The sequence below is a fragment of the Peromyscus maniculatus genome, chromosome 7, assembly GCF_049852395.1.
Source record: "Peromyscus maniculatus bairdii isolate BWxNUB_F1_BW_parent chromosome 7, HU_Pman_BW_mat_3.1, whole genome shotgun sequence".
NCBI lineage: Eukaryota > Metazoa > Chordata > Mammalia > Rodentia > Cricetidae > Peromyscus > Peromyscus maniculatus.
In genome coordinates, this window is record NC_134858.1 from 103095256 (window position 1) to 103119051 (window position 23796).

At 44.5% G+C, this 23796-nt stretch overlaps 1 protein-coding gene and 1 long non-coding RNA gene across 4 annotated transcripts in view; one reads left to right on the forward strand and one right to left on the reverse strand.

The window, feature by feature from the left end:
* Nek11 (NIMA related kinase 11) overlaps positions 1-23796 on the reverse strand; it is a 237712-nt gene that overhangs the window by 18967 nt on the left and 194949 nt on the right. For 2 of the 3 annotated variants that reach the window (XM_076576970.1, XM_016002174.3), the window contains one exon: positions 22920-23016. In XM_076576970.1, coding sequence (XP_076433085.1) covers positions 22920-23016 — 97 coding nt within the window. Of the gene's footprint in view, positions 1-22070; positions 22602-22919; positions 23017-23796 lie in introns of those variants that run through there. The other variant, XM_076576971.1, reaches the window with a different exon arrangement.
* Positions 1936-3181, forward strand: LOC143274321 (uncharacterized). Its single transcript, XR_013052920.1, has 3 exons — positions 1936-2063; positions 2149-2257; positions 3057-3181. It is a non-coding gene; the product is annotated as an uncharacterized LOC143274321 (long non-coding RNA).

Here is a 23796-nt window from a genome sequence, read left to right on the forward strand (position 1 = left end):
CTTCTGTATCCCTGGACCTCTTCTGTATCCCTGGACCTCCTCTGCATCCCTGGGCCTCTTCTGTATCCCTGGACCCCCTCTGCATCCCTGGACCCCCTCTGCATCCCTGGACCTCCTCTGCATCCCTGGACCTCCTTGTACAGCTTGCAGGTAGTTCCATCTGAGCGTTGCCTTCTTTTGTCTTGAGTCTCCCTCCTCCCACTAGGAGGAAATGTTTTCAATTCCAAGGAAACAGTCACACCTGAGACCCACTTAACACATAATTACCAGGATTTATTCTTGGAAGACCTGGCTTCTAACTGAGCTCTATACATGGTGGGAGCTGAAACGTCACACCTTCACCTGTAAAGTGGTCTCATAACCACACTACTTATACCCACTGTCCCAGGTCAGCGAGCTAGGTAGATAATGCAGCATCTCCAAAGCCAGAGAACTACTATAATCTTCAATGTGGGCACTGTACACTCACAGTCTGTCTATTTTGGTCAGGTACTAGGATTAAAACCATCAGCTGGACCCGGTAAGCAGCATATCAGGCCGTGACTCTGTCCCACAGGAGGAAGGCAGTGGTGAGGTAATAAATGTCATGGATGGTGACAGCTTTTCCCATGCTCTGGGCACTGTATGTTCACTTCACAGGTGGGACCTAATTATACAACCCCAGGAAACAGGCCCCACTATCCATATTTTCATAGACTCCTAGACAAAAATCTCAGTGAGGCAAAGAAAGCTTGTTCGAGACCACAGAGGTGTTTAGTGGTTAAAAAAATGTACTAGAGTTTGAACTCAGATCTGCTTGACTTCAAGTCCTGGTATCTTGGCAGTCACACACCAGCAAATCTCACCCTTTCCTGCTTGGATTCTGGGGACTCTTTCCTTGGTGATTAAAACTTATTAAAGCCAAATCCATGGCCTCCTAGCTGACTGTAGCCCAGTTACCTCCTGAGATGTCCAGGTTCTAATATTTCCCTAAAGTATGTTCGACCGACCACTTCCTTAAAAAAGAACAAGAGACAGGGGCGTGGCTCAAGGCTAGGTCACATCCTTAGCGATGTCCTTAGTTTAATTCCCAACACTGCCAGAAAACAACGATCAGTTCCAATAGCTGTAGCTTTTATGGGCTTCCATCAAACCATCCACCAGTTCCCTGAAACAAGAGCCAGTAGCCTAAACTTCCATTTAATCTTCATATTCTCCAGGACGTTTTTCTCAAGACCATACTCATTGTCATACACGCAACTTTCAAGGGCGCTATTCTTCAGTCATAACCTTCTCAGTGCTAGTCAGGAGTCTCACGTCTGAGTGGCCAGCATCAGCTACCTCAGTAGGTCTGCCATATTTCTGCTCCTCCACAGGCATCCACACTCCCAACATAATTCACCAATCAAGTCAGACAACACATGGGAAACAGCAATGTATTTCTTTCCATTGCTTTTGTCATTTGACCATTTCAAACATGCATATCATGTATCCTGACAACTGTCCCATCCCCGCCCTCTCGTATCTCCCCCATGCCGGTCAGCCCCCACCCACACTTCATCCTTCCCAGTTCCTCTCCCAGATTCATGACTTTGGGTTTTGTTTTGTGGGTAATTTGGTTTGATCAAGGCCATCTGACAATGTAATTGTTTGCATTGCTTATGCAATTCAGCATTCACAACAAGCAAATGGGAAAAGGTAACATTGTTCCCATCGTATGGGGCAGAAAAAAAAGGGGGGCTCAGAAAGTTTAAATGATCTTTCCAAAGCTGGTAAGGTGATCACAAAGGTGATTCACATGTCTTGGCTTCTAAACGTGCCCCACCCCCACCCCACCAGACAGACACAGTTCTGGATGCCTGTAATTAAAAGATGAGAGATTCTGGGGTCCTAAAGAAGAATTTACCTGTTATCTCCCATCCCCCTAGTCCAGGAAGGAGTTGGTGATGGTGATGCTGGTTCTGGAAGCCAGCAAGATGCTGCCCAAGTACAAGGATCTATCTTGGGTGTGGCCAACAGCTTCGTTTAAAACATGGAGCATCTTCCAGTTAGAGCAGAGTTTGGATGCTGCAAACTATGAAGAGGTATGACAGAATGCTGTTACACAATGCTGTCTTTCCCTGTACTTGTCATTTTTTTGTACAGATATAGATGGAATTCTTCCTACAGATGTTCAGAGGCGGCCCCCAGGCACCCCCACTGCAGCTAACACTCAGGAAGTGTGAATCGCAGCACCTTTGGCACCACTTTTCACTTTGAGATATGTGCTATGTACAAAGTAAGAGGAAATGGGGGGGCTGAGATTCAAGAGATTTTTAAAAATAAGATTGCCAGAAAAAAAAAATAGCTAAGCTATCCATCACAGAGGTTGTCTACAACTCCCTATCTATTTGAGGATGAGCCTAGCCTTTACTCAGAATCTATTCAGGATAACCAAAGATCTGTTCCATTGCCACAGATAGCTGAACAACCTTTTGGAAATCCATGAGCACAATAAAGGAGATAATCTGTTTTTATGTGATCCTATATTCCACACCTTTACCCATTCAGTCACACACTTACTGAGCATCTCTTCTGTGCACTAAAGAGTCAGTGAAAAACCAGAAGAGATGTCTGCCTAAACTATACCAATGTCTCTTTCCCTTTGGAAAAAATGCAGTAAGGAAACCATGTCCTATATGCCTCGAGAAATAGATCACATTCCTGAATGAAAGGGGTGTTCATTCCTCACACCATCTGGTAACTCATGTTGCTGTGCATGGCTCCACATCCCATGTTCCAGCACAGTCCCACATGCTGTGTTCCAGTGCAGGGCTCTGTATCCCATGTTCCAGTGCATGGCCTCACTTCCATGTACATGAAAATAGCACTAACTGGACTTAGTGGGTTGTTGAAAAAAAAAAAAACAACCATGAAGTTGGAGGGGGGCATGTTGGGAGAATATGAGGAGAGCTTGAGGTGGGGAATTAGGAATAGATATGATCTTATTTTGTTGTATACATGCACAAGGATCTCAAAAATAGGAAAAGGTTTTAAGGAAAAATTAAATTGGAAAGCATATTTTCTTTTACGTATAGGATGCAGACCATTAAGACCTTGGTGTGATCATGGAGCAGAGGGAACAGAACTTCACCGTCTGGAGGTTGCCATCCACAAGGCCAGCTTCTCTTGCAGGCAATGGAGAGGAGGCTGGCTTACAGTACTTGGGCTTCTGACAATGAACAACCCATCTAAGCGCAGGCCCAACAAATTATTTTTATGTCCATTATTTTTAATAATCCAAGTAATAACAGGAGAGTTTAACTAGTACAGATCTGTGTTTTTCCCAAAGGATCAGTTAGGAAAAAGTATATACACCAATGCATTTCTCAGTACTGTGGTAGGCAGACTACTCGCAGGGAGAACAGTAGTCCCAACATTAGAGCAAACTACAGGTCAAGTAAAGAACATCACAGTGGGGATCAAGTATCTCCTGGCACCTTGTCCAGTTTGTTTAGTCACTAGAATTTATTTGCATATTTTTGTATTCGCAAATTATTTTTAGGATGTAGTGTAGAGTTGATTAAGGACACCAAACCCTTGACAGGTTTTAGACAGCTGAGTTAAGTCCTTCTGTGCTTCATTATCTGGTCCCTGCAGGTAAGACACTATTGCGAAAGAATGGGCAAAGCATCACAGAAGTGTAGCTGAAGAGTGACGAGGCTCTCCTTGACTCCCCAACGTCATCTCAATTCTTCCTTTCCCAGAACATCAGCAGTAATAGCCATACCTTGATATTCTCTGATTGAGACGTGACCATAAAATAGAAAGTCAGGTGGTGGTGGTGCTGCCTTTAATCCCAGCACTCGGGAGGCAGAGGCAGGCGAGTCTCTGTGAGTTCAAGGCCAGCCTGGGCTACAGAGTGAATTCCAGGATGGCAAGGACTAGACAGAGAAACCCTGTCTTGAAAAAAAAAATAACCAGAAATTCAGAACACTCCTATTAATTAATGAGAGTAGAAAATATGGGGTGGGGGCTGGACAGTTGCTCTCCTAGTGGACCCAGGTTCAATTCCCAGCACCCACATGGTGGTTAACAAACCATCTGTAACTCTAGTCCTGGGGGGGGATCTGACACCCTCTTCTGACCTCCATGGGTACCAGCATTCATGTAGCTCATATATGTACTGCAGGTAAGACACCCACACACATAAAAGAGAGAAATTTCTAGTAGAGAACATAGCCATCCAACCAGCCAAGAGTACCTCTGCCACTTATTCCCCAAAGATTTAAATAGTACAGGGCTTAGTTCATATTGGGTGGCTTTTCATCAGCAGTGGGCCACCTTTACAAAATTCCCAGGGGTGTTTCCTGTAAAACTACCCAGGCTAATATTTCAGTCAACATGCTCTACATCAAACGCCATGCGAAAAGCTTGGTCCTGCTTGAAGAACTGCTAACGTGTTGGCATTCTTGATAATGAGTGTTAGAACTGTACCTTCTTGATGCCCATTTGACCTGGGTTTGTAGAAACTCAGAACCAAGCTATGCACACGGCCAGGCAGTGATAGTCAGTACGCTGACTTCTTAAAGTTCTCCCTTTTATCATTTACTTCCTCTGTGTTATTCAACTAGGTTTATTGTCTTTTCCTGATGCTAACACGGACTAAAAAATTTTCTCAGGTGTAAGTGTTAATCCCAGATCAGCAAAATATGCTATTCAGATGTGCTAACTGTGAGTCATTTTTTAAAAAGATCCTGATGAAGTATTAGAACATAAATATACCCTTAAGTGAGGTTGGCTTTCAGTTCCTCAAAGGCAAATATTATATCTTTTATTTCTCTATGCTCCCTATAGTAGTAAGCACTAGCATCTACAAACAGTAGGAGTCAATAAGTGCTACTGAATTAAATGAGAGCTAACACTTGCTGTATTGCTGTTCCCCATTGCTCCTTAAAAGATTTGAGGCTATGTGGTTTTTGAAGGGTAAGGGTTGCTGAGCACAGAGTTTAAGAGTTAAGAGGCTCAAGAGCATGGCACCAGCTTCTGCTTGGCTCTGGGGAAAGTCTCATGATAGAGAGCCCCACAAGTACAAATGTTTAGGAGGGAGGATACACTGAGAAGGGAGAGGAGAGGGGGGGCAGGCTGTGGAATAATCCTCTTACACACTGTAAAGATTTGTCACTCAAACTGGTTTAATAAAATGCTAACTGGCCAGTAGCCAGGCAGGAAGTATAGATGGGGCAACCAAACTAAGTGCTGGGAAGAGGAAGGGCAGAGTCAGGAGTCACCATCCAGATGCAGAGGAAGCAAGATGAGGATGTTGTACTGAGAAAAGGTCCAAAGCACATGACTAAACATAGAAAAGAATAATGGGTTAATTTAAGTGTAAGAGTTAGTTAATAATAATCCTGAGCTACTGGCCGAGCATTTATAATTAATATAAGCCTCTGGGTGGTGATCTGGGAAGCAGCTGCTGGGTATTTGGGAGTTGCTGGCAGGATAGAAACTTGTGCTTTCAGACAGGTACAGAGACAGAGAGAGGGAGGGAGAGGGGAGGAGAGGGGGATAGAGAGGGATAGACAGACAGACAGAGATAAAGAGAGGGAGATGGGGACAGAGTCCTCTCCTTTGCTTTCCTAGTCCATCTGAATGAATAACCATCTTATCCTTGGTTCCCCCTAAAGGCTCCATCATCCCTCAGCATCACCACACTAGGGAATATGCTTGCAACAGAGAATTCCTTTGGCAACACACTAACCCATAATTCCTTACTGAGAGTTTGGTTCATTCTTGGAGGCTTTTTTAAAATCCCAAGCTAGGAGGTGCAAGATAAAGTAGAGAGAAAACTTGTGGTCTCTGGTTCACCATCAAGGAGCTGCATTCTATCCAAAGGCTGGGTCGAAAACCAACAGCTCTTGCAGATTTCATAAAGAGGCTGGACACAGGGCAAATACAGACTATACAATCTGGACAGACAGACAGGCAAATGCATGGAGGTAGGTAGGGCTTGTCAGAGCACCCTCCTGAGTGGAAGCCACCATGCGAACCAGTGTCCAGGTAGAGAAACATGAACTGTAATTCATGACTGCTCAGTGTGGGTCACCCCTCCAGAGGGACCACATATTGGAGAGCCCCACAGTGTTGTGGGATCTAGCACAAGCAATGCTTAGGGGAAATTTCATGGCACTGAATACATAAAATAGAGTGAAACACAGGTGGGCAGCTCGGCTTAGTGTCTCGACAGTTGAAAGACTTGCAGTGAATCCAACCCACAGCCCTCTCTAGCTTGGTAGGAAGATACATCATTTACTATTCTTTGTATGCCAGACTGTATCTGTGTGTTTGTACATGTTTATACGTGTGTGTGTGTGTGTGTGTGTGTGTGTGTGTGTGTGTGTGTATGGTGACAGACGTATGTGAGTGCATGCACACATGCAGAGGCCAGAGGAAGATGTCAGGTGTCCTCTATCACTCTTGGCTTTATCCCTTTGAGACAAGGTTTCTTACTGAATCTGGAGCTAGGTTGATGGCCTTGTCCCCTGTCTCTCCTCTTCACGGTACTAGAGTTACAGACACACCTCCATGCCCAGTTTTTTTTACATAGGTTTTGGGGAATTTAGCTCAGGTCCCCCAAGTCATCTCCCAGACCTTACATCTAGCATTCTTACTTGGGCTCTGAAGATGAAACTCTAGTCTTTGTGTTCTCAGGGCAGGTTATCTACTAACCAAGCAAACTCCTAACCCCTTTAATAAAGAAGTGACAATTTACTCCTCTAAAGCTTCTTAGATGGAGTTAATGTAAAAAAAAAAAAAAAAAAAAAGATTCCCAGGAACTTCCTTGAAGCAGTTCAGGTGAACAAACTTACAGGCATTCTCACATGGCAGCTGACTCTTAGGACCCAGTGGCAAAGATCTCTGCACCAGCTGAACACTCGTGGTCATGTGAAAGAGGGGTGTACCCATTGCCAGGTCACCCCTCCACCTAGCCAGAAAACACCTGTGCTTCCACACAAACTTCCATACGACCTTATTATCTATCCAGTTTGTCTAATGTTTGTTCATTATTCTGGACTTGACAGAGTTCTTCCAGATATTCCACACCCACGAGGGCCTGATGAAGGACAGCTCTGATGCCCTGACTCTACCCCACATCATCAATATCCCAAAATAATGTGGATTTGTGGGGGGTTACTTTTTTGCCAGTATCTACAAATCTTACTGTCTGGCAGAAGCTGTCGGCTTCTTCCCCAAGGTCCCATGAACTAGGGGCCCAGATGTGGCAAATCAGAAACTGTCAAAACTCAGTGAACAGAGCCATAAACATCAGGCCTCCTTCTTATGTGGTGCCCATTTTGGGGTTTTGAGCATCAAACAGATATGAGTATTTCAAATAATATTGGAACAGCTTTATCAGTTTATTGTAATTTTATCATAGTTATGATTAGCCATCTCAAAATGGTACTTGTTGCTCTCAGATATGAAAATAATAAGAAAAACCACATTAATTTAACTATGAACAAGTAAGGGACACTAAGGTGGCTGCCAGGTTCCCGCCACTCTCCATCCCTGCACCTCTGTCTGGGAGCTGACCCTAACTACAGGGCCTTCTTGCGGATTTTCTGCTTGACTTCAAACTTGAAAAAAATAAGGAAAAAGTATTTATAATCAGACACCAACCTATAAACCCCTGGGCTGACGAATGATAACTGGAAATGTCAAGCAACTGGTCAGGGAAGGGGCCTCCAGCACTTACTGGGTGCCTTCTCCACGTTTCCACAGAGTACAATTCAATGCTTAGATGCTGAGGGTTCCTGCTTCTCAAAGGGGAAGAACCCAAGGCTCCAGGAGGCACAGGGATCTGTCTAAACCCACAGTGGGAGGAGCCAAACTGCAAGGCTCTGAAGCTCCCGGAAGGCCACATTCTTCTCAGAGCAGTGCCCAAGAGGCTCCTGACATCTAGACAGAAGAAGTGGAATTATGGTGTGAAGGCATTCGGCTTTAGCTGGCACATCTGCACATGGGCACCTCCATCTAGAAGAAAATTCCTAGAGAAGACTTTAAAGAAGAAAGTGAGAGCCTGAGGCCCTGGGTAGGGGGAGGGGCGTGTCTACAGAGGAAATGATCCAGGAGATGATAGGAACCTGGGTGGAGAGCATCCTCCAGAATGAAGAAACCTCATTTTCAAACTGCTCAAAGTGGCACTGGCTGGCAGCCCACAACCATCAGGCCTCTGGGAAATTGTCCTCAGCTCAGCCCAGGCCTCAGTCCGTACTCAGCTTACACCCAGCCTGCATGCTGCAGTCAGTGACTGGTGTCCACTGTGTTCTAAGTTCAGTCCCACATGTCATTGTGGGGCAAATGTAAGCCCATCCCAGAGTCTGTGGCTTTTATGCTGGGGACCAGGCCTTTCTGAGGTTGTGCCACAGCTCTCTTTGCCCTTGGCCATTCCGGCTTCCTCCCTGCACCTATATGTAAATCCAGAGAGCGCCCAGGAGAGGCTCTGTGTGAGCGATCTCAGGCCTGGCTTTCTGGTGAGCCTCCCTACTACTATGGAGTCAGAGTAGCCATCAAACAAAGGAATCAGTCTGAACTTGCTTACATCTGCTGCAGGCTGCAGGAATATCATAAGAACTCAGCTGGTTATGGCAAAGTCACTACCTGGAGGGGTCAGGGAATTCCTCCAGAGGAAGCCAAATCCCAAGGAGTTTTTGGTGTTACTTGGCTTGTTATATATCAGCTGTATTCTGTTATGAAAATCATGTGTGCCTTCATAGTTTTCCCAATTGAATTTTCCCTAGAAGGGCTAACAATGTGGACTGATCACTCTCTAGACATACACATTCCAGACATTTGGAGAACAGCCTCAGGAAAGGCTTTCTCTGGAATCAGATATCTCCTCTAGCCACTTTCAAGGACTAAAGGAGACATCACCCAGGTGGTCACCCAATTTCCGAGGATTAACAGTGATAACAACCCACAGGCGAGTCTCCTGACTTAAATTCCACAAGGGGACACCGCCTAGGTCAGGTAGACATTAAGTAATAGCTTTACACAATTCAGCTCGGACCCTCCTTTCTTACAGCCTTACCAACTTTATAGACCTCTAACTCCTTACCTAACCACTTCTAGGAATATTTAGATAACCTTCTGCACTGACAGCTATGCTCAGCCAGAACCCCAGTTCAAGCCTCCCTGTAATTATCATTATTGGTAGCATCCGGCCAGGTCCATCACAGGATGGAGGAAAGTACCTTATCAGAGATACCTCTGTACTCTCTAGAACAGACTTAAGCATCCAGGCTACCTGTTTGAGAAGGCCTGGCGGATGTGCCAATTAAGCCTTACTTCCTCCTTTCCTAAACCTTGCCTCTAGTTCCAGATCTCCCTTTAACTATCACCAGAGGCATCTAGCTGTACACAGGTTGCCTAGCGACTGAGCACACTTTCCCCCACCCTGCAGAATAACGGCAGATAGCTTGGACAGATAGGAGCTACAGGGAAAAAGAAGGCAGTTTTATTTTCTCCCATTGATCTAGCAACTTAGATTCTTAACACTTTCTACCAACCACGTTTAAGATTATAGTTGAGCACATAAGAGCCCTCTTCTTAGATATTACCTGAATTTAGCCTTTAGTTAATTCATTTCCCCATTGGTCACTTCCCTTTGGGGTTGCAAGTGATAATTAACGGTTATTGCCTCCCTGTGTGATTTTTATCACCCCTCCATTTGACCCTGGAAGCCTGGCTTTGCACTGCTAAGGGAATACTGCTTGTAAGTGTATATACACCAGAACTCCCAGGGCACGAGAGGTGAGAGAGAGAAAGAAGAGAATGGAAGAACTAGATGGGTAAGAACTTGAGAGGAACAAACTGAGATGGGGAAGAAGTAGATTGAAGGGCTACAGGAGAGTACTAGAGGAACGAGATGGAGGATGAGGAAGAGCCAGATGAGAGAGAAGGAGATGGGAGAGGAAACGATATGGGAAGGAACAAGATGGATGAGAACCTAGAAGGGGCAGAACTAGATGAAGGAATTAAGATAAAACTTAGAGGGGATCGCAGACAAGTGCAGAGAGAAATCAGGCTAAAGATGACCTAAATATGAGAGCAGAATATAAGCTTATAACTGTCACAGAATAATAAAGTATATGGACTAAGGAGTTTCGTGTACATAGATTCATTTCTTTTCATCAAAGATTAATTATCAGCTGGTTGTAGATTCTTCCCGGACCCTGGGAGGGGACTATCGAGGGGCTGGACCCCCATAGTCCTCGATATACATCCTTAGGACATAAGCCCTTGTCATCAGCTCCTAGTCTTCTGAAGAGGTAACTGGCCTTGCTGAAGATTTGGCTGAACGGTAGTGGGGAAAATCGATATAGAGGTTAGATTGTCACACGAAGTGATTGTGTTACAGAATAGGGACAAAAAAAATAGAAGCCCAGAGGATGAGATCTTCATAACACCCAGGAATCTAAGCTTCAAACAACCATAGGCATGGGCTGAGGTTCCACCTGAAGTGGCCTACACTGGAGTGGTAGAGACCAGTTGTATGTGCTAAACCTTGCCTCCATAGGAAAGGTCAAGTCATTCCCGACCAGGGGAAATAGAGACAGCAGGTAGGACATGGATGAGCCCATCCCTGTGGAGGAGATGGGCCCCTTCTCTGGATTTCAGGAGCACTTGTACCATTCACAAGACATACGGCATTCATCGCTGATCTGTGTATGTGCATATATGTGAACATGTGTGTATGATCTATGTGTATGTATGTGCACACGTGTGTGTTCTATGTGTATATGTGTGCACATGTGTGATCTATGTATATATGTGTGCACATGCATTTGTTCTGTGTGTATATATGTGCACATGTGTGTGTGCTCACACATGTGTTGACCTTGACTTTGGGTGCCATTCCTCAGGTGCCATTCACTATATATATATATATATATATATATATATATATATATATATATATATATATATATATATATATATATATCACTGGCCTATACCTCACCAAGTAGGCTAGGCCACCATGTCTACTTCTCCAGCATTGGGTTGCAAGAACACACCACCATACTCACCTTTTAAAACAACAACAAACAATAACAAGAAAAGATGACTTTTTTTAAACCAAGTTGGCTACCTCTCCAGTTTGCACTTACTTCCAACCTTTGGAACCCCACTTTCAATTATCCACTTGCCTTCACAGAGCATAAGTCATCTGTCGTTTGTCCATAGCTAATGCCTCATATCCAACAAACTCTCAAGAAAAGAGTAATTAATTGGTCCCAGCCCTTAAGACAAGACAAAGAGGTCTGACAGGCTCCTAGAAGGGTCTCTTGCCCTTCATGCATATTCAACACTCTCTCTCTTTCAACAAGGAGCCCTCATTTGCTGGCTACCAAGTGTTATCTGTAAGTTTCGTTGTTTTAACATTGAAGTGCTAGTTTCAATCAGTTGTCCCCTCAGAGATGCTCCATGGCACATGCCTTTTATTAAAGAAAGGGAATGCTGGAGATATACCTAACATCTCTCAGATGGGATTTGAAACCCCGATGAAAAGAATCATAGCTTCGACTGTTTCTCTACTGAAGGGTTATTTCAATCAGTGAGACAGAACTGACTTTATTCATAAGGCATTGGAAATGCTGAAATCGTAAGTTCTTCAGAGAGAGAGAGAGAGAGAGAGAGAGAGAGAGAGAGAGAGAGAGAGAGAGAGAGAGAGAGAGAGAGAGCATGCCCTGCACAAATGAGGTGCTATCAAAATATACACTGACCCAGGAAAACATGTGGACAGGGACAGAGTGTGAGAGCAGAGCCAGCCCTGCCTGTCAGATTTAGATGGGGTTCCACCTCCCGCATTCTCATCCCCAACCCAGTGGGGTTGCCATGTGCTAACAACCACCAAGTCAGAGTGACCAGGCTCCAGAGCCAGTTTCCAGGTACATAAAATTCTCATGGAAATAACAAGGCTCCCTAGAGTTCCTGACAGCCCTCGCCTTCCATGACACCCAGCTCTCTTCCCATCTCCCCTGGGCAGTGCTTACCAGCATTGGGGTTCAACCAGATTTAACCAGACTCCCAGGCATCTTGATATGCAGCCCGCCACTTCTGAGATGTCAGACAGTGGGAATGTTTCAGAACTTTGCCAATACCACCTAATTCCTGATAAGACAGGGTGGCCTGCCCACCTCACGTGTAGACGGCGTGAGTGACATACAATAGCAGCTGCCTGGGTTAGTGCACTCCCTGCACAGAGGAAGACGTCAAGAGCAAGCCTCATTCCACATCACACTGCCACAGCTTTGGTGTGGCTCAGAACCTGAACTGACACCAGGACAAGCCTGTGTCCTCCTCGGGGCAAACATTTTCTTAACAAGTGTGCTGCTCAACGGAGATGCTTACAAGCCATCGCCGACACCAGGCACCATGTATCAAGCTACTGAGGATAGTAATGGTCGTGGGCTTCTCACTTTCAGTGTGACCTTCCTCTGCCAAGGTCTTACTGTGATCGAAGGTGAAGGGACAGTTTCAACAACATGTGAATCAGCTACTGGATGCCGAACCAATTACTGCATTTGACCTCAGTGTTGCCTGTGGAATCTTCTCGTGCCATCTACAGCCTCTGAAGAGTTGACTTCGGCCCTCTCCGCCAGGGCTGTTTTCTGACCTTGGTAAGATATCTCCAACGGTTGACAGGCAAGCTCAACAATGAAAGCACCAGAAATGTATTCATATTTTCCCCTTCCCGCTCTCACACGTGCCCTCACACAGCACTTAGGGAAGTCTCTGCAGCGTAAGACCCGCTGCCATCTGGCGATGACACCTAAGAGGACGATGAACCAGTGTGGGGCACTGGGAAGTGCACACACTGTTCCAGCTGTGCTTGCTCGGGTACAGTGACAGCCCATTGCAGTGACAGCCCATTGCACACACCAGAGTGCGAGGCAGTCTCTCCTCTTCAACCAAGACCGCACAGGAGGCACTGGGGAGATGGCTCAGTCAGTGCAGTACTTGTTGCGCAAACGTGAGGAATGGCGTTCCCATCACCAACACCGACGACGACGTAAAAAGTCACTTGTAAATCCAGTGCTGGGGAGTCAGAGGCGAGCTGAGCCCGAGCGCTTTCTGGCCGTTCAGTCTAGTCATATTGATGAGCTCCGGGTTCAGTGAGAGATCTTGTCTCCAAAAAACAAGGTGGTTTCTGCCTGGCTCAGACCTTCAGGGCTTCTCCGTGGCCTCTCATTATCAGGTTGAGTCTTGGTAGAGTAGATCTAATCCTTAGAAATCTCACTTTATGATAGTGGAGGCTGCTTCTACTGCGTCTAGGCACTAAGCGCTCTCGACAACTCTAAGAGCCTGACAAATCCTAGCGGTAAAGCCAGTTTAGCCTCAGAATTTCCTAGGTGGCAGGTCTCTTTAACAGAACACTCAGGACTAGATGTGTGGGAACAAATACTAGTGAGGTGCCAGGCTCTAACTCTAAATCTACCTCTCCTTATGCTAATTCAAAGGGGAACAAAGGAATTCAGAAGCACAGGTTCCAACACATGTCAAACTCTTCACCTAGATCCCTATCCACCATCCTACTCACAGTCACAGTCCATGATGTAATGGTAACTCCACCTACAAGATGTTTTAGAAAAGCAAATACACACACAGACAGAAGATGGATGCTGCCAGGGACACAATATGATGGAAGGACCTGACCCACAAGGAGACACCAGGAGGGAACTTGGGAGAAGACCATACTGTTCCTTAATCTTGATTGTGCTGTCAAAACTGATGGAACTATGAACTTAGAAGTGTGAATGGCAATGGGATTTTATATTTTATTTTATATTTTACATAAGTAAAAGCAGTGCTATTGCCCAAACTCATAGAACTGTATGCTAAAAGGGGCCCAGAGGTTCCACTGTATATCAATTACACATATTCCTTATTAAAATAAATGCAAAACAAGTATATTTTAAGCCCTAAAAATTTGAGTGTCATAACAAATATATTAATATGAATATATATTTTACATGTTATTTAACTTTTATTATGACTCGTCATTGGCAACAAATGTCTCCAGCTTGGATGTGACATGACTCTCCAGACAGTTTGTTACAAGGCGAGTTCCGACTCAGGAGTGGCAATCCAGACAGCCTACATTTGTCACAGCTTCCAGGTGATGCTCATGCTTTTAGGAGGTCTGAGACACTAATGAGACCATTGGATGTGGAAAGCTGAGTCTACATAGAGAAGAGTCTATGCAGGAGTGAACCCTTTTTGTGGTAGCCTATGTGAGTCAAAGGAGCCATCTGTTGGTGACCGTGGGGCACTCTCTGCAGAGGTGAATGCTGCCAAGCTGTTATTCCATGGGGTCTTTATCTTCACCTCCAGAACATAGCCTAGACTCAGGCATGGACTCAATCTAGCTTATGGTGGTAAAAAGGTTTTTCTCGCCGGGCAGTGGTGGCGCATGCCTTTAATCCCAGCACTTGGGAGGCAGAGCCAGGCGGATCTTTGTGAGTTTGAGGCCAGTCTGGTCTACAGAGCGAGATCCAGGAAAGGTGCAAAGCTATACAGAGAAACCCTGTCTCAAAACACACACACACACACACACACACACACACACACACACACACACAAAGGTTTTTCTCAACAAACATTTAGAAACCTCGCCCTGGCATAGAGGTTTTAGGAGGTGATATATATACACATGCATATATATATATATATATATATATATATATATATATATATACATACACACACACGCATCCATCCATAAATAACATTATCACATTATCTTTGGATATACATGGAAACTGATCAGCAAAAAAAGTTCATACTAATTTCTTGTCATTCTTCCAACTTTCCCTTTGAAGGCACCAGTTAATAAATGTGGAGAACTACATACTGCCTATACCCAACACAGGACACTCATTTTTGGAGTGGTCTTCCCTACAAGAGTAAGAAGTAGTCATGGCAGAAAGTGAGGTGTTGGAGGATGAAAAAATGGTCGGGTTATATAGTCAGTGACTTCCTGATACTTTTCTACCAAACTGGCATTAATGCTTTGTTTAAAGCTATATGTGCCTTTACAAATAGATTCCTCACAGACAGATGCCCTCAGGTTAAAAACATCTCTCAGCAGACCAACCCTTGACAACTCTTCGGATATTTGGCTTGAGGCTTTCCAATGGGAAGCAAACGCACATGTATCAGGAGTTCATTATAAGCTGTCAACAGCTATTAAATGTTTGTGAAATTCCATAAACCATGGGAAGGGAAGGAAGCCCCAAGTGAATCAAGCCCTCAGTGAATGTGCACTGTTGATACAGCACGGCCATGCCAAGGACCCTATCCCCAGACCCATGGGTGGACGGCAAAGCCTTGCCCCAGGGTGAAGCTCAAGAAATGGTAAAATTTCCTTGGGGATCCCAGTGTGGGTGTTGATAGTGTGTCTAGAAAATGCCTATCACAGCTTTCTCCTCTGGGATATTTATGGCCTGAAGACTGTCCCCTACAGAGACTGCTCCTACTTACATTAGCAAAACCTACCTCCTTGTTTTGAGCTGTACAACAATCTGTCTCTCTGTTCAAATCTATGCAATAAACATCCTGAGCATCCAAGGCACTGCAGTTTTTCCACCAGAGAGCCCAGACTAGCAAACCTAGCATTTCTGTGTGTCTGTGCATCTGTCTTTTCTTTATTTCCTTGATGCCCCAGTCAGGTCCATCCCTGGAGCCGAGCTGAACATGATGATAAACTATGTTTAGTGCATAGTCATGCCATTTCAAAGCACCTTAAAACCAAGCCTATGAGGAAATCTTACTTTGCAGGAGAGAAATCTGAGGCACAAAGATGCTGTGCAACCCTGCCAAGGACACATGCTCATCAAGATGTTATAGTTTGATTTCTGCTGCTGTAATCAAACACTCTGACCTAAAGCAACTTAGGATAGGAAGAGATTTGTTTGGCTTAAGCTTCTAGGTCACAGTCCATCACTGAGGAAAGTCAGGACAGGAATTCAAGCAGAACTTGAAATAGAAACCATGGACAATGCTGCTTGTTGGTTTGCTGGTTTGCTCCCACACTCAGCTCTTGCTAAACTAACTTCCTTATAAACCCTAGGACTACCTGCTCTGTGAATGGTGCTACCCACAGTGGGCCCTTCTACATCAAGTGATAGTAAGACAGTCAAAGCAATCCCCTTCAGGCAAATCTGATTTTGAGCCATCTCTCAATTGAGACTGAAGTTGACAATAAAGCTAACTAGAACAAGTGGTAAACAGGATTACGAATCTAATCACCGAGTTGCCTCGTCCTCCCTTGACAACTGTGCTAAAGTTGACTTTGTGCCAGACACTAAATAGGCTAAGTCACACAGGCCCAGGATCCCACATCTGAGAGAATTTGAAGGTTGGCAATGTGACCCCACATGTTCTGTTCCATAGCTTCCTCAGAGAGCTTTGCACACTCACAATGGACGCTGGCATCACTGCAGCCCTTAGAGGAACTGATCACTGCACTGGAGCTGTCTAGGTGGGAACCCAGATCTTGCTTGGGACAGTGGCAGAAAAATTCAGTTGAGTTTTGAACATCTAGAATTTGAGAAGATTAATGGGTATGAAAGAGAAAATGTTGAGGACCATGTGAATTTGTATATATTTACTGAAATACTAATGGATGCAAACATAATGAATAAATAAAAGTTGTAACAAGCCTTTAATGTAATACAGAATTGGTGAAATACAGAAAAACAAAATTGGCCATGAGTTGCCAATCACTGCACTGGTGAGGTTGACGAGTCTTGGTGAAGAGATTGATTATACTGGATATTTTTCTATAGTCTTCAAATTTCCAGGATTAAAATGTTCAAATTTCACATGGGTACACAGAATTGAATGTGAAGGATGCCACCAAAATGTCTAGCCTGGATCAAATAGTCATGAAACACTGGATAACTGAGAGACATCTTACAAAACGGTCTTATATACTCTCAGACTGGCAATGTCACGAGGACAAAGAATGGGTGTGGAACAGCTTTATCATAAACGTCAGTAGTGACAACTGAATGTCATGTGTGGTCCTGGCCTGTATTCCAGACCAACAGTGAACCAGGAGCTGGGGAGATGATGGCTTAGTGGGTAAAAGCATTTGCTGTACAGCCTGGTGGCCCGAGTCCTCCCCAGAACCCAGGTATACGGCTGGATGTGGCACATCTGTCATCCCAGCACCCAGCACCAGAGAAGACAGGAAGCAGGGACAAGAGAACCCTCTGCAAGGCCAGCTCACCGTGAGTACAAAGCTTGGCAGAAACAAGAAAGCCCCTGCCTCAAAAATGTGGAAGATAAGAGTTGTTCCCTGACCTCCACATACAAAAGGTGGCATATGTGGACCTGCACTCACACACAATTTGCTCATGTACATGTATGTGTGTGCGTGTATGTGGTGTGTATGTGTGTGGGTGTGTTTCTCCACAGCCAGCCTGCTTACTTCTCTTTTTAAAGTACACATGTCCATCTCAAGAGCACCCCCCTAAAACCTGAACATTAATTTCCATCCTGAGTCAGCATCCCAAGGGTTCAGCTGTAGAAATAATGCTACCACTTTGCGGACCAGGAAGTTGAATCTTAGAAAATACTTACTATGGCAGCATGGTGGTCCACACCTATAACCCTATCATTCAGGAGATGGAGGCAGGAGGATAGTGATTTTCAGGACAACCTGGGCTATGATGCAAGACCCTGTCTTAAAACAAATCAAAAACAAACCGAGCAAAGGAAGAAACTCACTCAGCAAAGGTCAGAAACCCACACTTCTCATCACCTCTCTAAATCCCACTCCTCTGTGAAAGCCATGGTGGGTTTCCACTTCTCTTTGAAGCCTGCTAACCTTCCTTGCTGACCATGTTTAGTACCTGCTCTCGGTCCCAGCAGACTGTGTTATAGAACGCCCGTGTTGCTGCCCAGCCTTTGACTTGATGTTTGACACTTTATAAACACTGTGACCTCCCTGGGGACATACATCACTCCTTGTTCTCTTCTGGGTTTTTACAGTTGACACCTGTATGAACATGTGTGTCACTGTACAGTGAAGGGACAGCAGGGCTCCCCCCTCTGACTGGGTCCTAAGTCTGAGAATCTGGGTAAATACAGCATTTTCAGAAGATGCACTGCTCTGCAGCCTCAATTTCTTTCTGTCTGTCTATCTGGCCTCTTCCTTCCTATTCTTCTTTCTTCCTTCTTTTCTAGAATGATACAGGGCCTTATGACATGGATTCTAAGGGGACAGTAGGTTTTTCCTCCAAAGGAGCATCTCCATCCAAGTGGTAGAGGCTTGAACTGCACGTCCATATTAAAAGGCAAGCCACAAAATTACTAGTCACATTTAGTCAAGAACTAAGGAAGACCAAATCCCAGCACGGAGAAGGGAAGTGCTCACAAGGTCCTCCCTTTAACCAAGAAGCTATCTGCAAATGATACCCGTTGGGCGTCAAAAGAATGGTGCTTGGTGAACACTGCCTTGGGGAACTATGAGAGAGGCTCCAGGAAGACAGGTGGAGGGCCTTTCCTCTCAAGTGCATTTTGTTCTCTGGATTGTTCTTGGACGTGATTTCGTGCCTCCTGCGACAAACATTCACATTCAATTTATAAGACATGCTTATTCTTGTTGGATGTCAGAACAGTACCCTGAATCTGGATAGGGCCATCTGCCTCGCTTTCATGCTCTCCCAGAGTAATCTATAACATGTGCCGGGCATCTGTGTTTAAATTGGTCTGTCCTGAGAAAGTTCTGGGAAAGGGCTGCTCTGTTAATATTTAGTAAGTGCTCATTGGAGTTAGTTTACATGTTTTTTTCTGATGATGTTTTCTTGAACTCAAACAACCTTTCTTGGATCATTGCTTTCTTTCTTATATTTGTGTATAAAAGTCCAATGAAACTGAAATAAAGTCTGCAGCATTTAACTGTAGTCTACCCTATTCTTTTAGGTCCTCAAATCCCACGTCTCCCAGACAGATCTGCATAGGTTGACAAATGTCGACTCTGGGAGAGGGAAAATCAAGTTTCTCCAATGGAGTGTCATTGGGCATTTCAACCACATTCCAGGGTGAGTCCTGTGCCCAGCAGTGGCTGACCAACACAAACAACACTGACTCCATGGTTTGGGGTGTGTGTGTGTGTGTGTGTGTGTGTGTGTGTGTGTGTGTGTGTGTGTGTGTGTGAGTTTACACTTTTTTGGTTTTGGTATTTTTTGGTTTTGTTTGTTTTGGCTTTATTTATAGGTTTTGTTGAGAGAGAGAGAGAACATATGAAGTTGGGTGGGTAGGTAAGAGGGGAGGCTCTGGAAGAAGTTGGGGGAGAGGAAAGAATACAATCAAAATATATTGTATGCAAAATTTTTAAAAAGTCTAAGGAAGAAAACAACCTATCAATAATTAAATAACTAGAATGTACTTTGGTCAGTTCAGTCTGACAAAGCCTCTTTGGTTTCAGTTATTTGAAGCAACTTTTAATATGTTAGGTAATAGGACATTGTGTATATTGCAAAAACTAATGAAGTCTTAAGTAATAAAAACTGTCATGGTCATGACCATATTAATGTTCAAGAGTGAAATAAGTTAGCTATTGTTCTTCTCTTTAAAGATCATCAATTGAGAGATTAGTAAATCTTTCTCTTACATCTTCCTCATGAGGAGAGATGGAGGTAGGAAGATATTGGAAAGTCCCAAGTCTCCGATTTCCAGTTCCTGGGACTCAATTGTTGTGGTAACTGTGTTACCTTGTCAGCATCCTATTGTAGGCAGAACTCCCAAACAATGAGCATCTAAGCATGCTTACAGCTTTCTGTTTGGAAATAACTCAGCAAGTTTTCTTTCAAACAGTGGTCTTGATGATACAATATATTGGACGGGTAATTCATAAGCAATATGACTGGGAAATGATTCTCCCTCATGTTCCCTAATTATTATTCATTTAGGTAATAGGTTTCAGAAGGCAATTCCTGAGTTAGAATGTCGGTAGTATGGGCCAGCAAAACACACAGTTCACAGGTCAAATCCACCCCCTCTCCTGTTCATGCATCCTATGAGTTAGGAATTGTCATATTTTTAGTGATTGGAAAAAACAAACTGAACTGGAGACACAACCCACTGGAGGCCTTGTCCTTAACATGCTCAGGTCTTGGATTCAATCACCAGCACCATAAAAAGAAAAAAAGATAAAGAAAAGAATAATCATTGTGAGGCCTGAAAATTATACAAAATTAACATTTCAGCCTCAAAATAATGTGGCCCAGAGATACGGCATGTGCACTTATTGACATAGTGCCCATGGTTGCTTGTGTGCTGTAAGAGCTGAATAATTGTTACAGAAACTATAGGCTTACAAAGCCTAAAAACATTTACTACATATTCCATTGTGGGGGAAGGGTGCCAGGCTCCATCCTATAGTCATGGACTGTGTGGGAGGAGTTGACTAGGAAGCTAAGCATCTCTTGTCACAAAATCTGTCACAGGAGCTTGGGGTGGAGATCCAGGCATTTGCTGGCCAGTGTTCCTGATCCCAACTACCACTGCATACAGTTTTGTAGTAGAGGCCAATTGGAGTGTCACCTGTTTGAACATTGTGTTCTCCCAAAACACACAGTGAAAATTAACCCCCAGTGCCATAGTATGGAGAACTGGGCCCATCTGGGATCTGATCAGGTTATAGCAATTCAACCGTCATGAAGAGGTTTACCAAGTTGATAAAATGTCTGGAGGGAACAGGCTAGGCCCATTTTTCCCAGTCTGTCCCTTCTGCCATATGAGCTCACTGCACTTAAGGTGCCATCTGGGAAGTAAAACTGACCCTCACCAGACACTGAACAGCTAGTGTCTCAATCTTAGACTTCTACACTCACAGTAAACTTACATGTTTACAAAGGACCAGATTTCAGGTATTCTTCTATAGAAACACAAAAGGACTGGGATAGAATTTATTTCCTAGATGGGTCAGGTAACAGCTATCTAAACATGTGGATGCAGCTTTGGGACATGGTAACAGGTAGAGGCTAGACTGTAAAGTGCTGTTCTGGTGAAGGACCAGAGAAGAAAGCCACAGAGAGCCTCAGGCTTCTCAGAAATTGTCTAAGTGGTCGTGAACAGAGTACTGAGCGGGAGATGGATAGTAAGGACTGCTCTGATGCCAACCCAGAAGGAAGCTGCAATTGGAAACTAGAGGAAACACTACCCTCGTTATAAAGTGGCAAAACCCTTGGATGAATTGTATCCATGTTCAAGTACATTAGAAGGAAGAACTTTTTGGTGATAAACAAGCATATTTGGAAGAAGAAATCTCTAAACAAAGTGTGATGATGGAGGGATGCTTTCTCAGGACTGCTTACAGGAAAATATGAGGAGAGAAAAATTAACTAAAAATGGTATTTCTGAGCCTGATCATATAAACAATAAAGTATGTTTGGGAGAGAATACCAATGGCATACCCAAACAAATATTTGGTAAGGTTTGTTTGAATACTAGGAAGCTGAATGTTACTCACCCAAACAATGGAAGAATGATCCCAAAGGCATCATATAGATCTTCTAAGGTTTATCCCCAACACAGGGTCCCAGGGCCTTGAGGGGTAAATGAGCTCTTAGGAGAAGCCAGACCTCACAGAACTTCAGACTTGCTGCCCAGTACTGACTCAAGTTTCCACTTCATGTATTTTGGCACATTGTTTCTTGGCTCAAGTGGATCCACCTATAGCTTAGGCCACTGCTCTGGTAGGAACACACTATAACCTCTGGCACATCTGTACCATGCTAACTCTTCAGGTACACAGAGTGTAGATCTGTGGAAAGGAGAAATAGCTACCTCCACCTAGATTCAAAGTATGTACTGAAGAGCCTTCAAGTCCAGGCAGAGAATTCTGGGTGGGGCTGCTATGTGCGGCACCCACTAAGGTAGTACCTAGTGGAACTGTGTGGCTAAGGCCACTCTAGCACTAACAGCATGTGAAACAAGTCTGGGAAAGTTGGAGGTATGAGACTCCAGCTTCTGAAAGCTGTAGCATGGTCCTTTCCACCCTGCTATCTCTAAAATATGAGAGTTGGAGTCACAGATTATTCTTAAGACTCAAGATTTACTTTTATTGGACCCAGGAAATAGTTCAGTTAGTCAGCAGATCACTTTGCATGCACGAGGAACTCAAAATCCAACCCCCAGGGCACATGTTGAAAAATCCAGGTGTGATGATGGATGCTTATAATCCCAGCATTGGCGAGGTGGAGACAGGGGGATTCCTGGGACTTGATCTTCAAGTAGCTTAGCCCATACAGTGAGCCCCAGGCCAAGGAGATGCCTACCTCAAAAAATATGGCAGATGGTGCTTGAGGAGGACATACGCGTGTGCATGTGCACGCGCGCGTGTACACACACACACACACACACACACACACACACACGTACACACTTTACTTTTTGGTCTTGTTGGATTTGGGACTTACTTGGGGCCAGTTACCCTGACCTCTTTGGCATTCTTTCATTTTGAGATAGGAAAGTCTCTCAGAGGCCTGTTGCACCACTGTTTGGAAGCACTTCATACCTTTACTTTCACAGTGCCAGAGCTGGAAGGGATAGGGCCACAGGGGTTCCTGTGGTGAATGAGATTAAGGTCTTTAGAAAAGATGTGCCACATAGTGCTTCTGCCCTTCTGCCAATCACCATGAGAGGATGAAGTGATAAGGCACCATCTTGGAAGCAGAGATGCCCAATCATCACCAGAAAAGGGAACTGCTTGACCTTTGTCCTCCCAGTCCCCACAGTTAGACTTGGTACTGCTTATAAATTACCTAGTTTCAGGCATTTTGTCCTAACACCCAAAGGAGCTAAGACATCATCACACAGCTGGATCACACATTTGGTGGTTGTGCTTTAGCGCCGCGTCCTCTGGGGACAAGCACACTACTTACTCCTTCACGTGTTTCATCTTGGTCCTGGCCATCACACTGTTGAAAACGGATGGTCTGGGGGACATGTCCACAGCCACACTGGTAATGGTCCTTGTGTCTGAAACAGCAATGCACATCCCTTATTGACGTCAGCAGCACCCCTATAACCTCAAGGTGACATTCAAGGCAATCAGAGAAGAGAAGCTAATCCACCTTTGCCACAGGTAATGCTACATTAATTAGAGAGTAATTCAATTATCACATGCACATTAATGAGATTTATTTCAAATTATATGAGTTTTTACAGTTTTGAACTGTGCGAAGATTTCAACCACCAACCCTCTCTCAGAAATCTGTTTAAACACAGTGTTGTTATTTAAAGGATGAGTTTTTATATTAGAAAACTCAGGAACTATTTATAGAGGCAAAATTCTGGGGAGCTTTGGGTCAGTCTCTCTTAACAGTTGTGCTATCCATTTAGCTAACAGGGATGTTTGCTAATAAACACACCTTTCCCTGTAGCCCAATCTCACACTTGGCCACTAGCTCTTTGTTGCAATGCAAAGCAGAATGCTGATTGGAGTCACCTGCATCCCTGGGTCCAGCAGAATGGAGGGGGTCAGAGCTGGTGCAAAGGTAAAATAACCGTTAAGGAAAGGTGAGATCTGACGAACTCTGCTGGGACACTTCTTCCCGAGAGACCCCAGAGGCCCTTACAAAACATTTTAGGACTGAGAGACCCTGGAACAGCATACCTTCCCACTGAGAAGCTGAACCCGGACTGGGGAGATGGCTCAGTGGGTAAGAGCACTAGCTGCTCTTACTGAGGACTAAGCTCAGTTCCCAGCACCCATGTGGAGGCTCACAACCATCCATGTGTGACTCCAGTTCCAGGGAG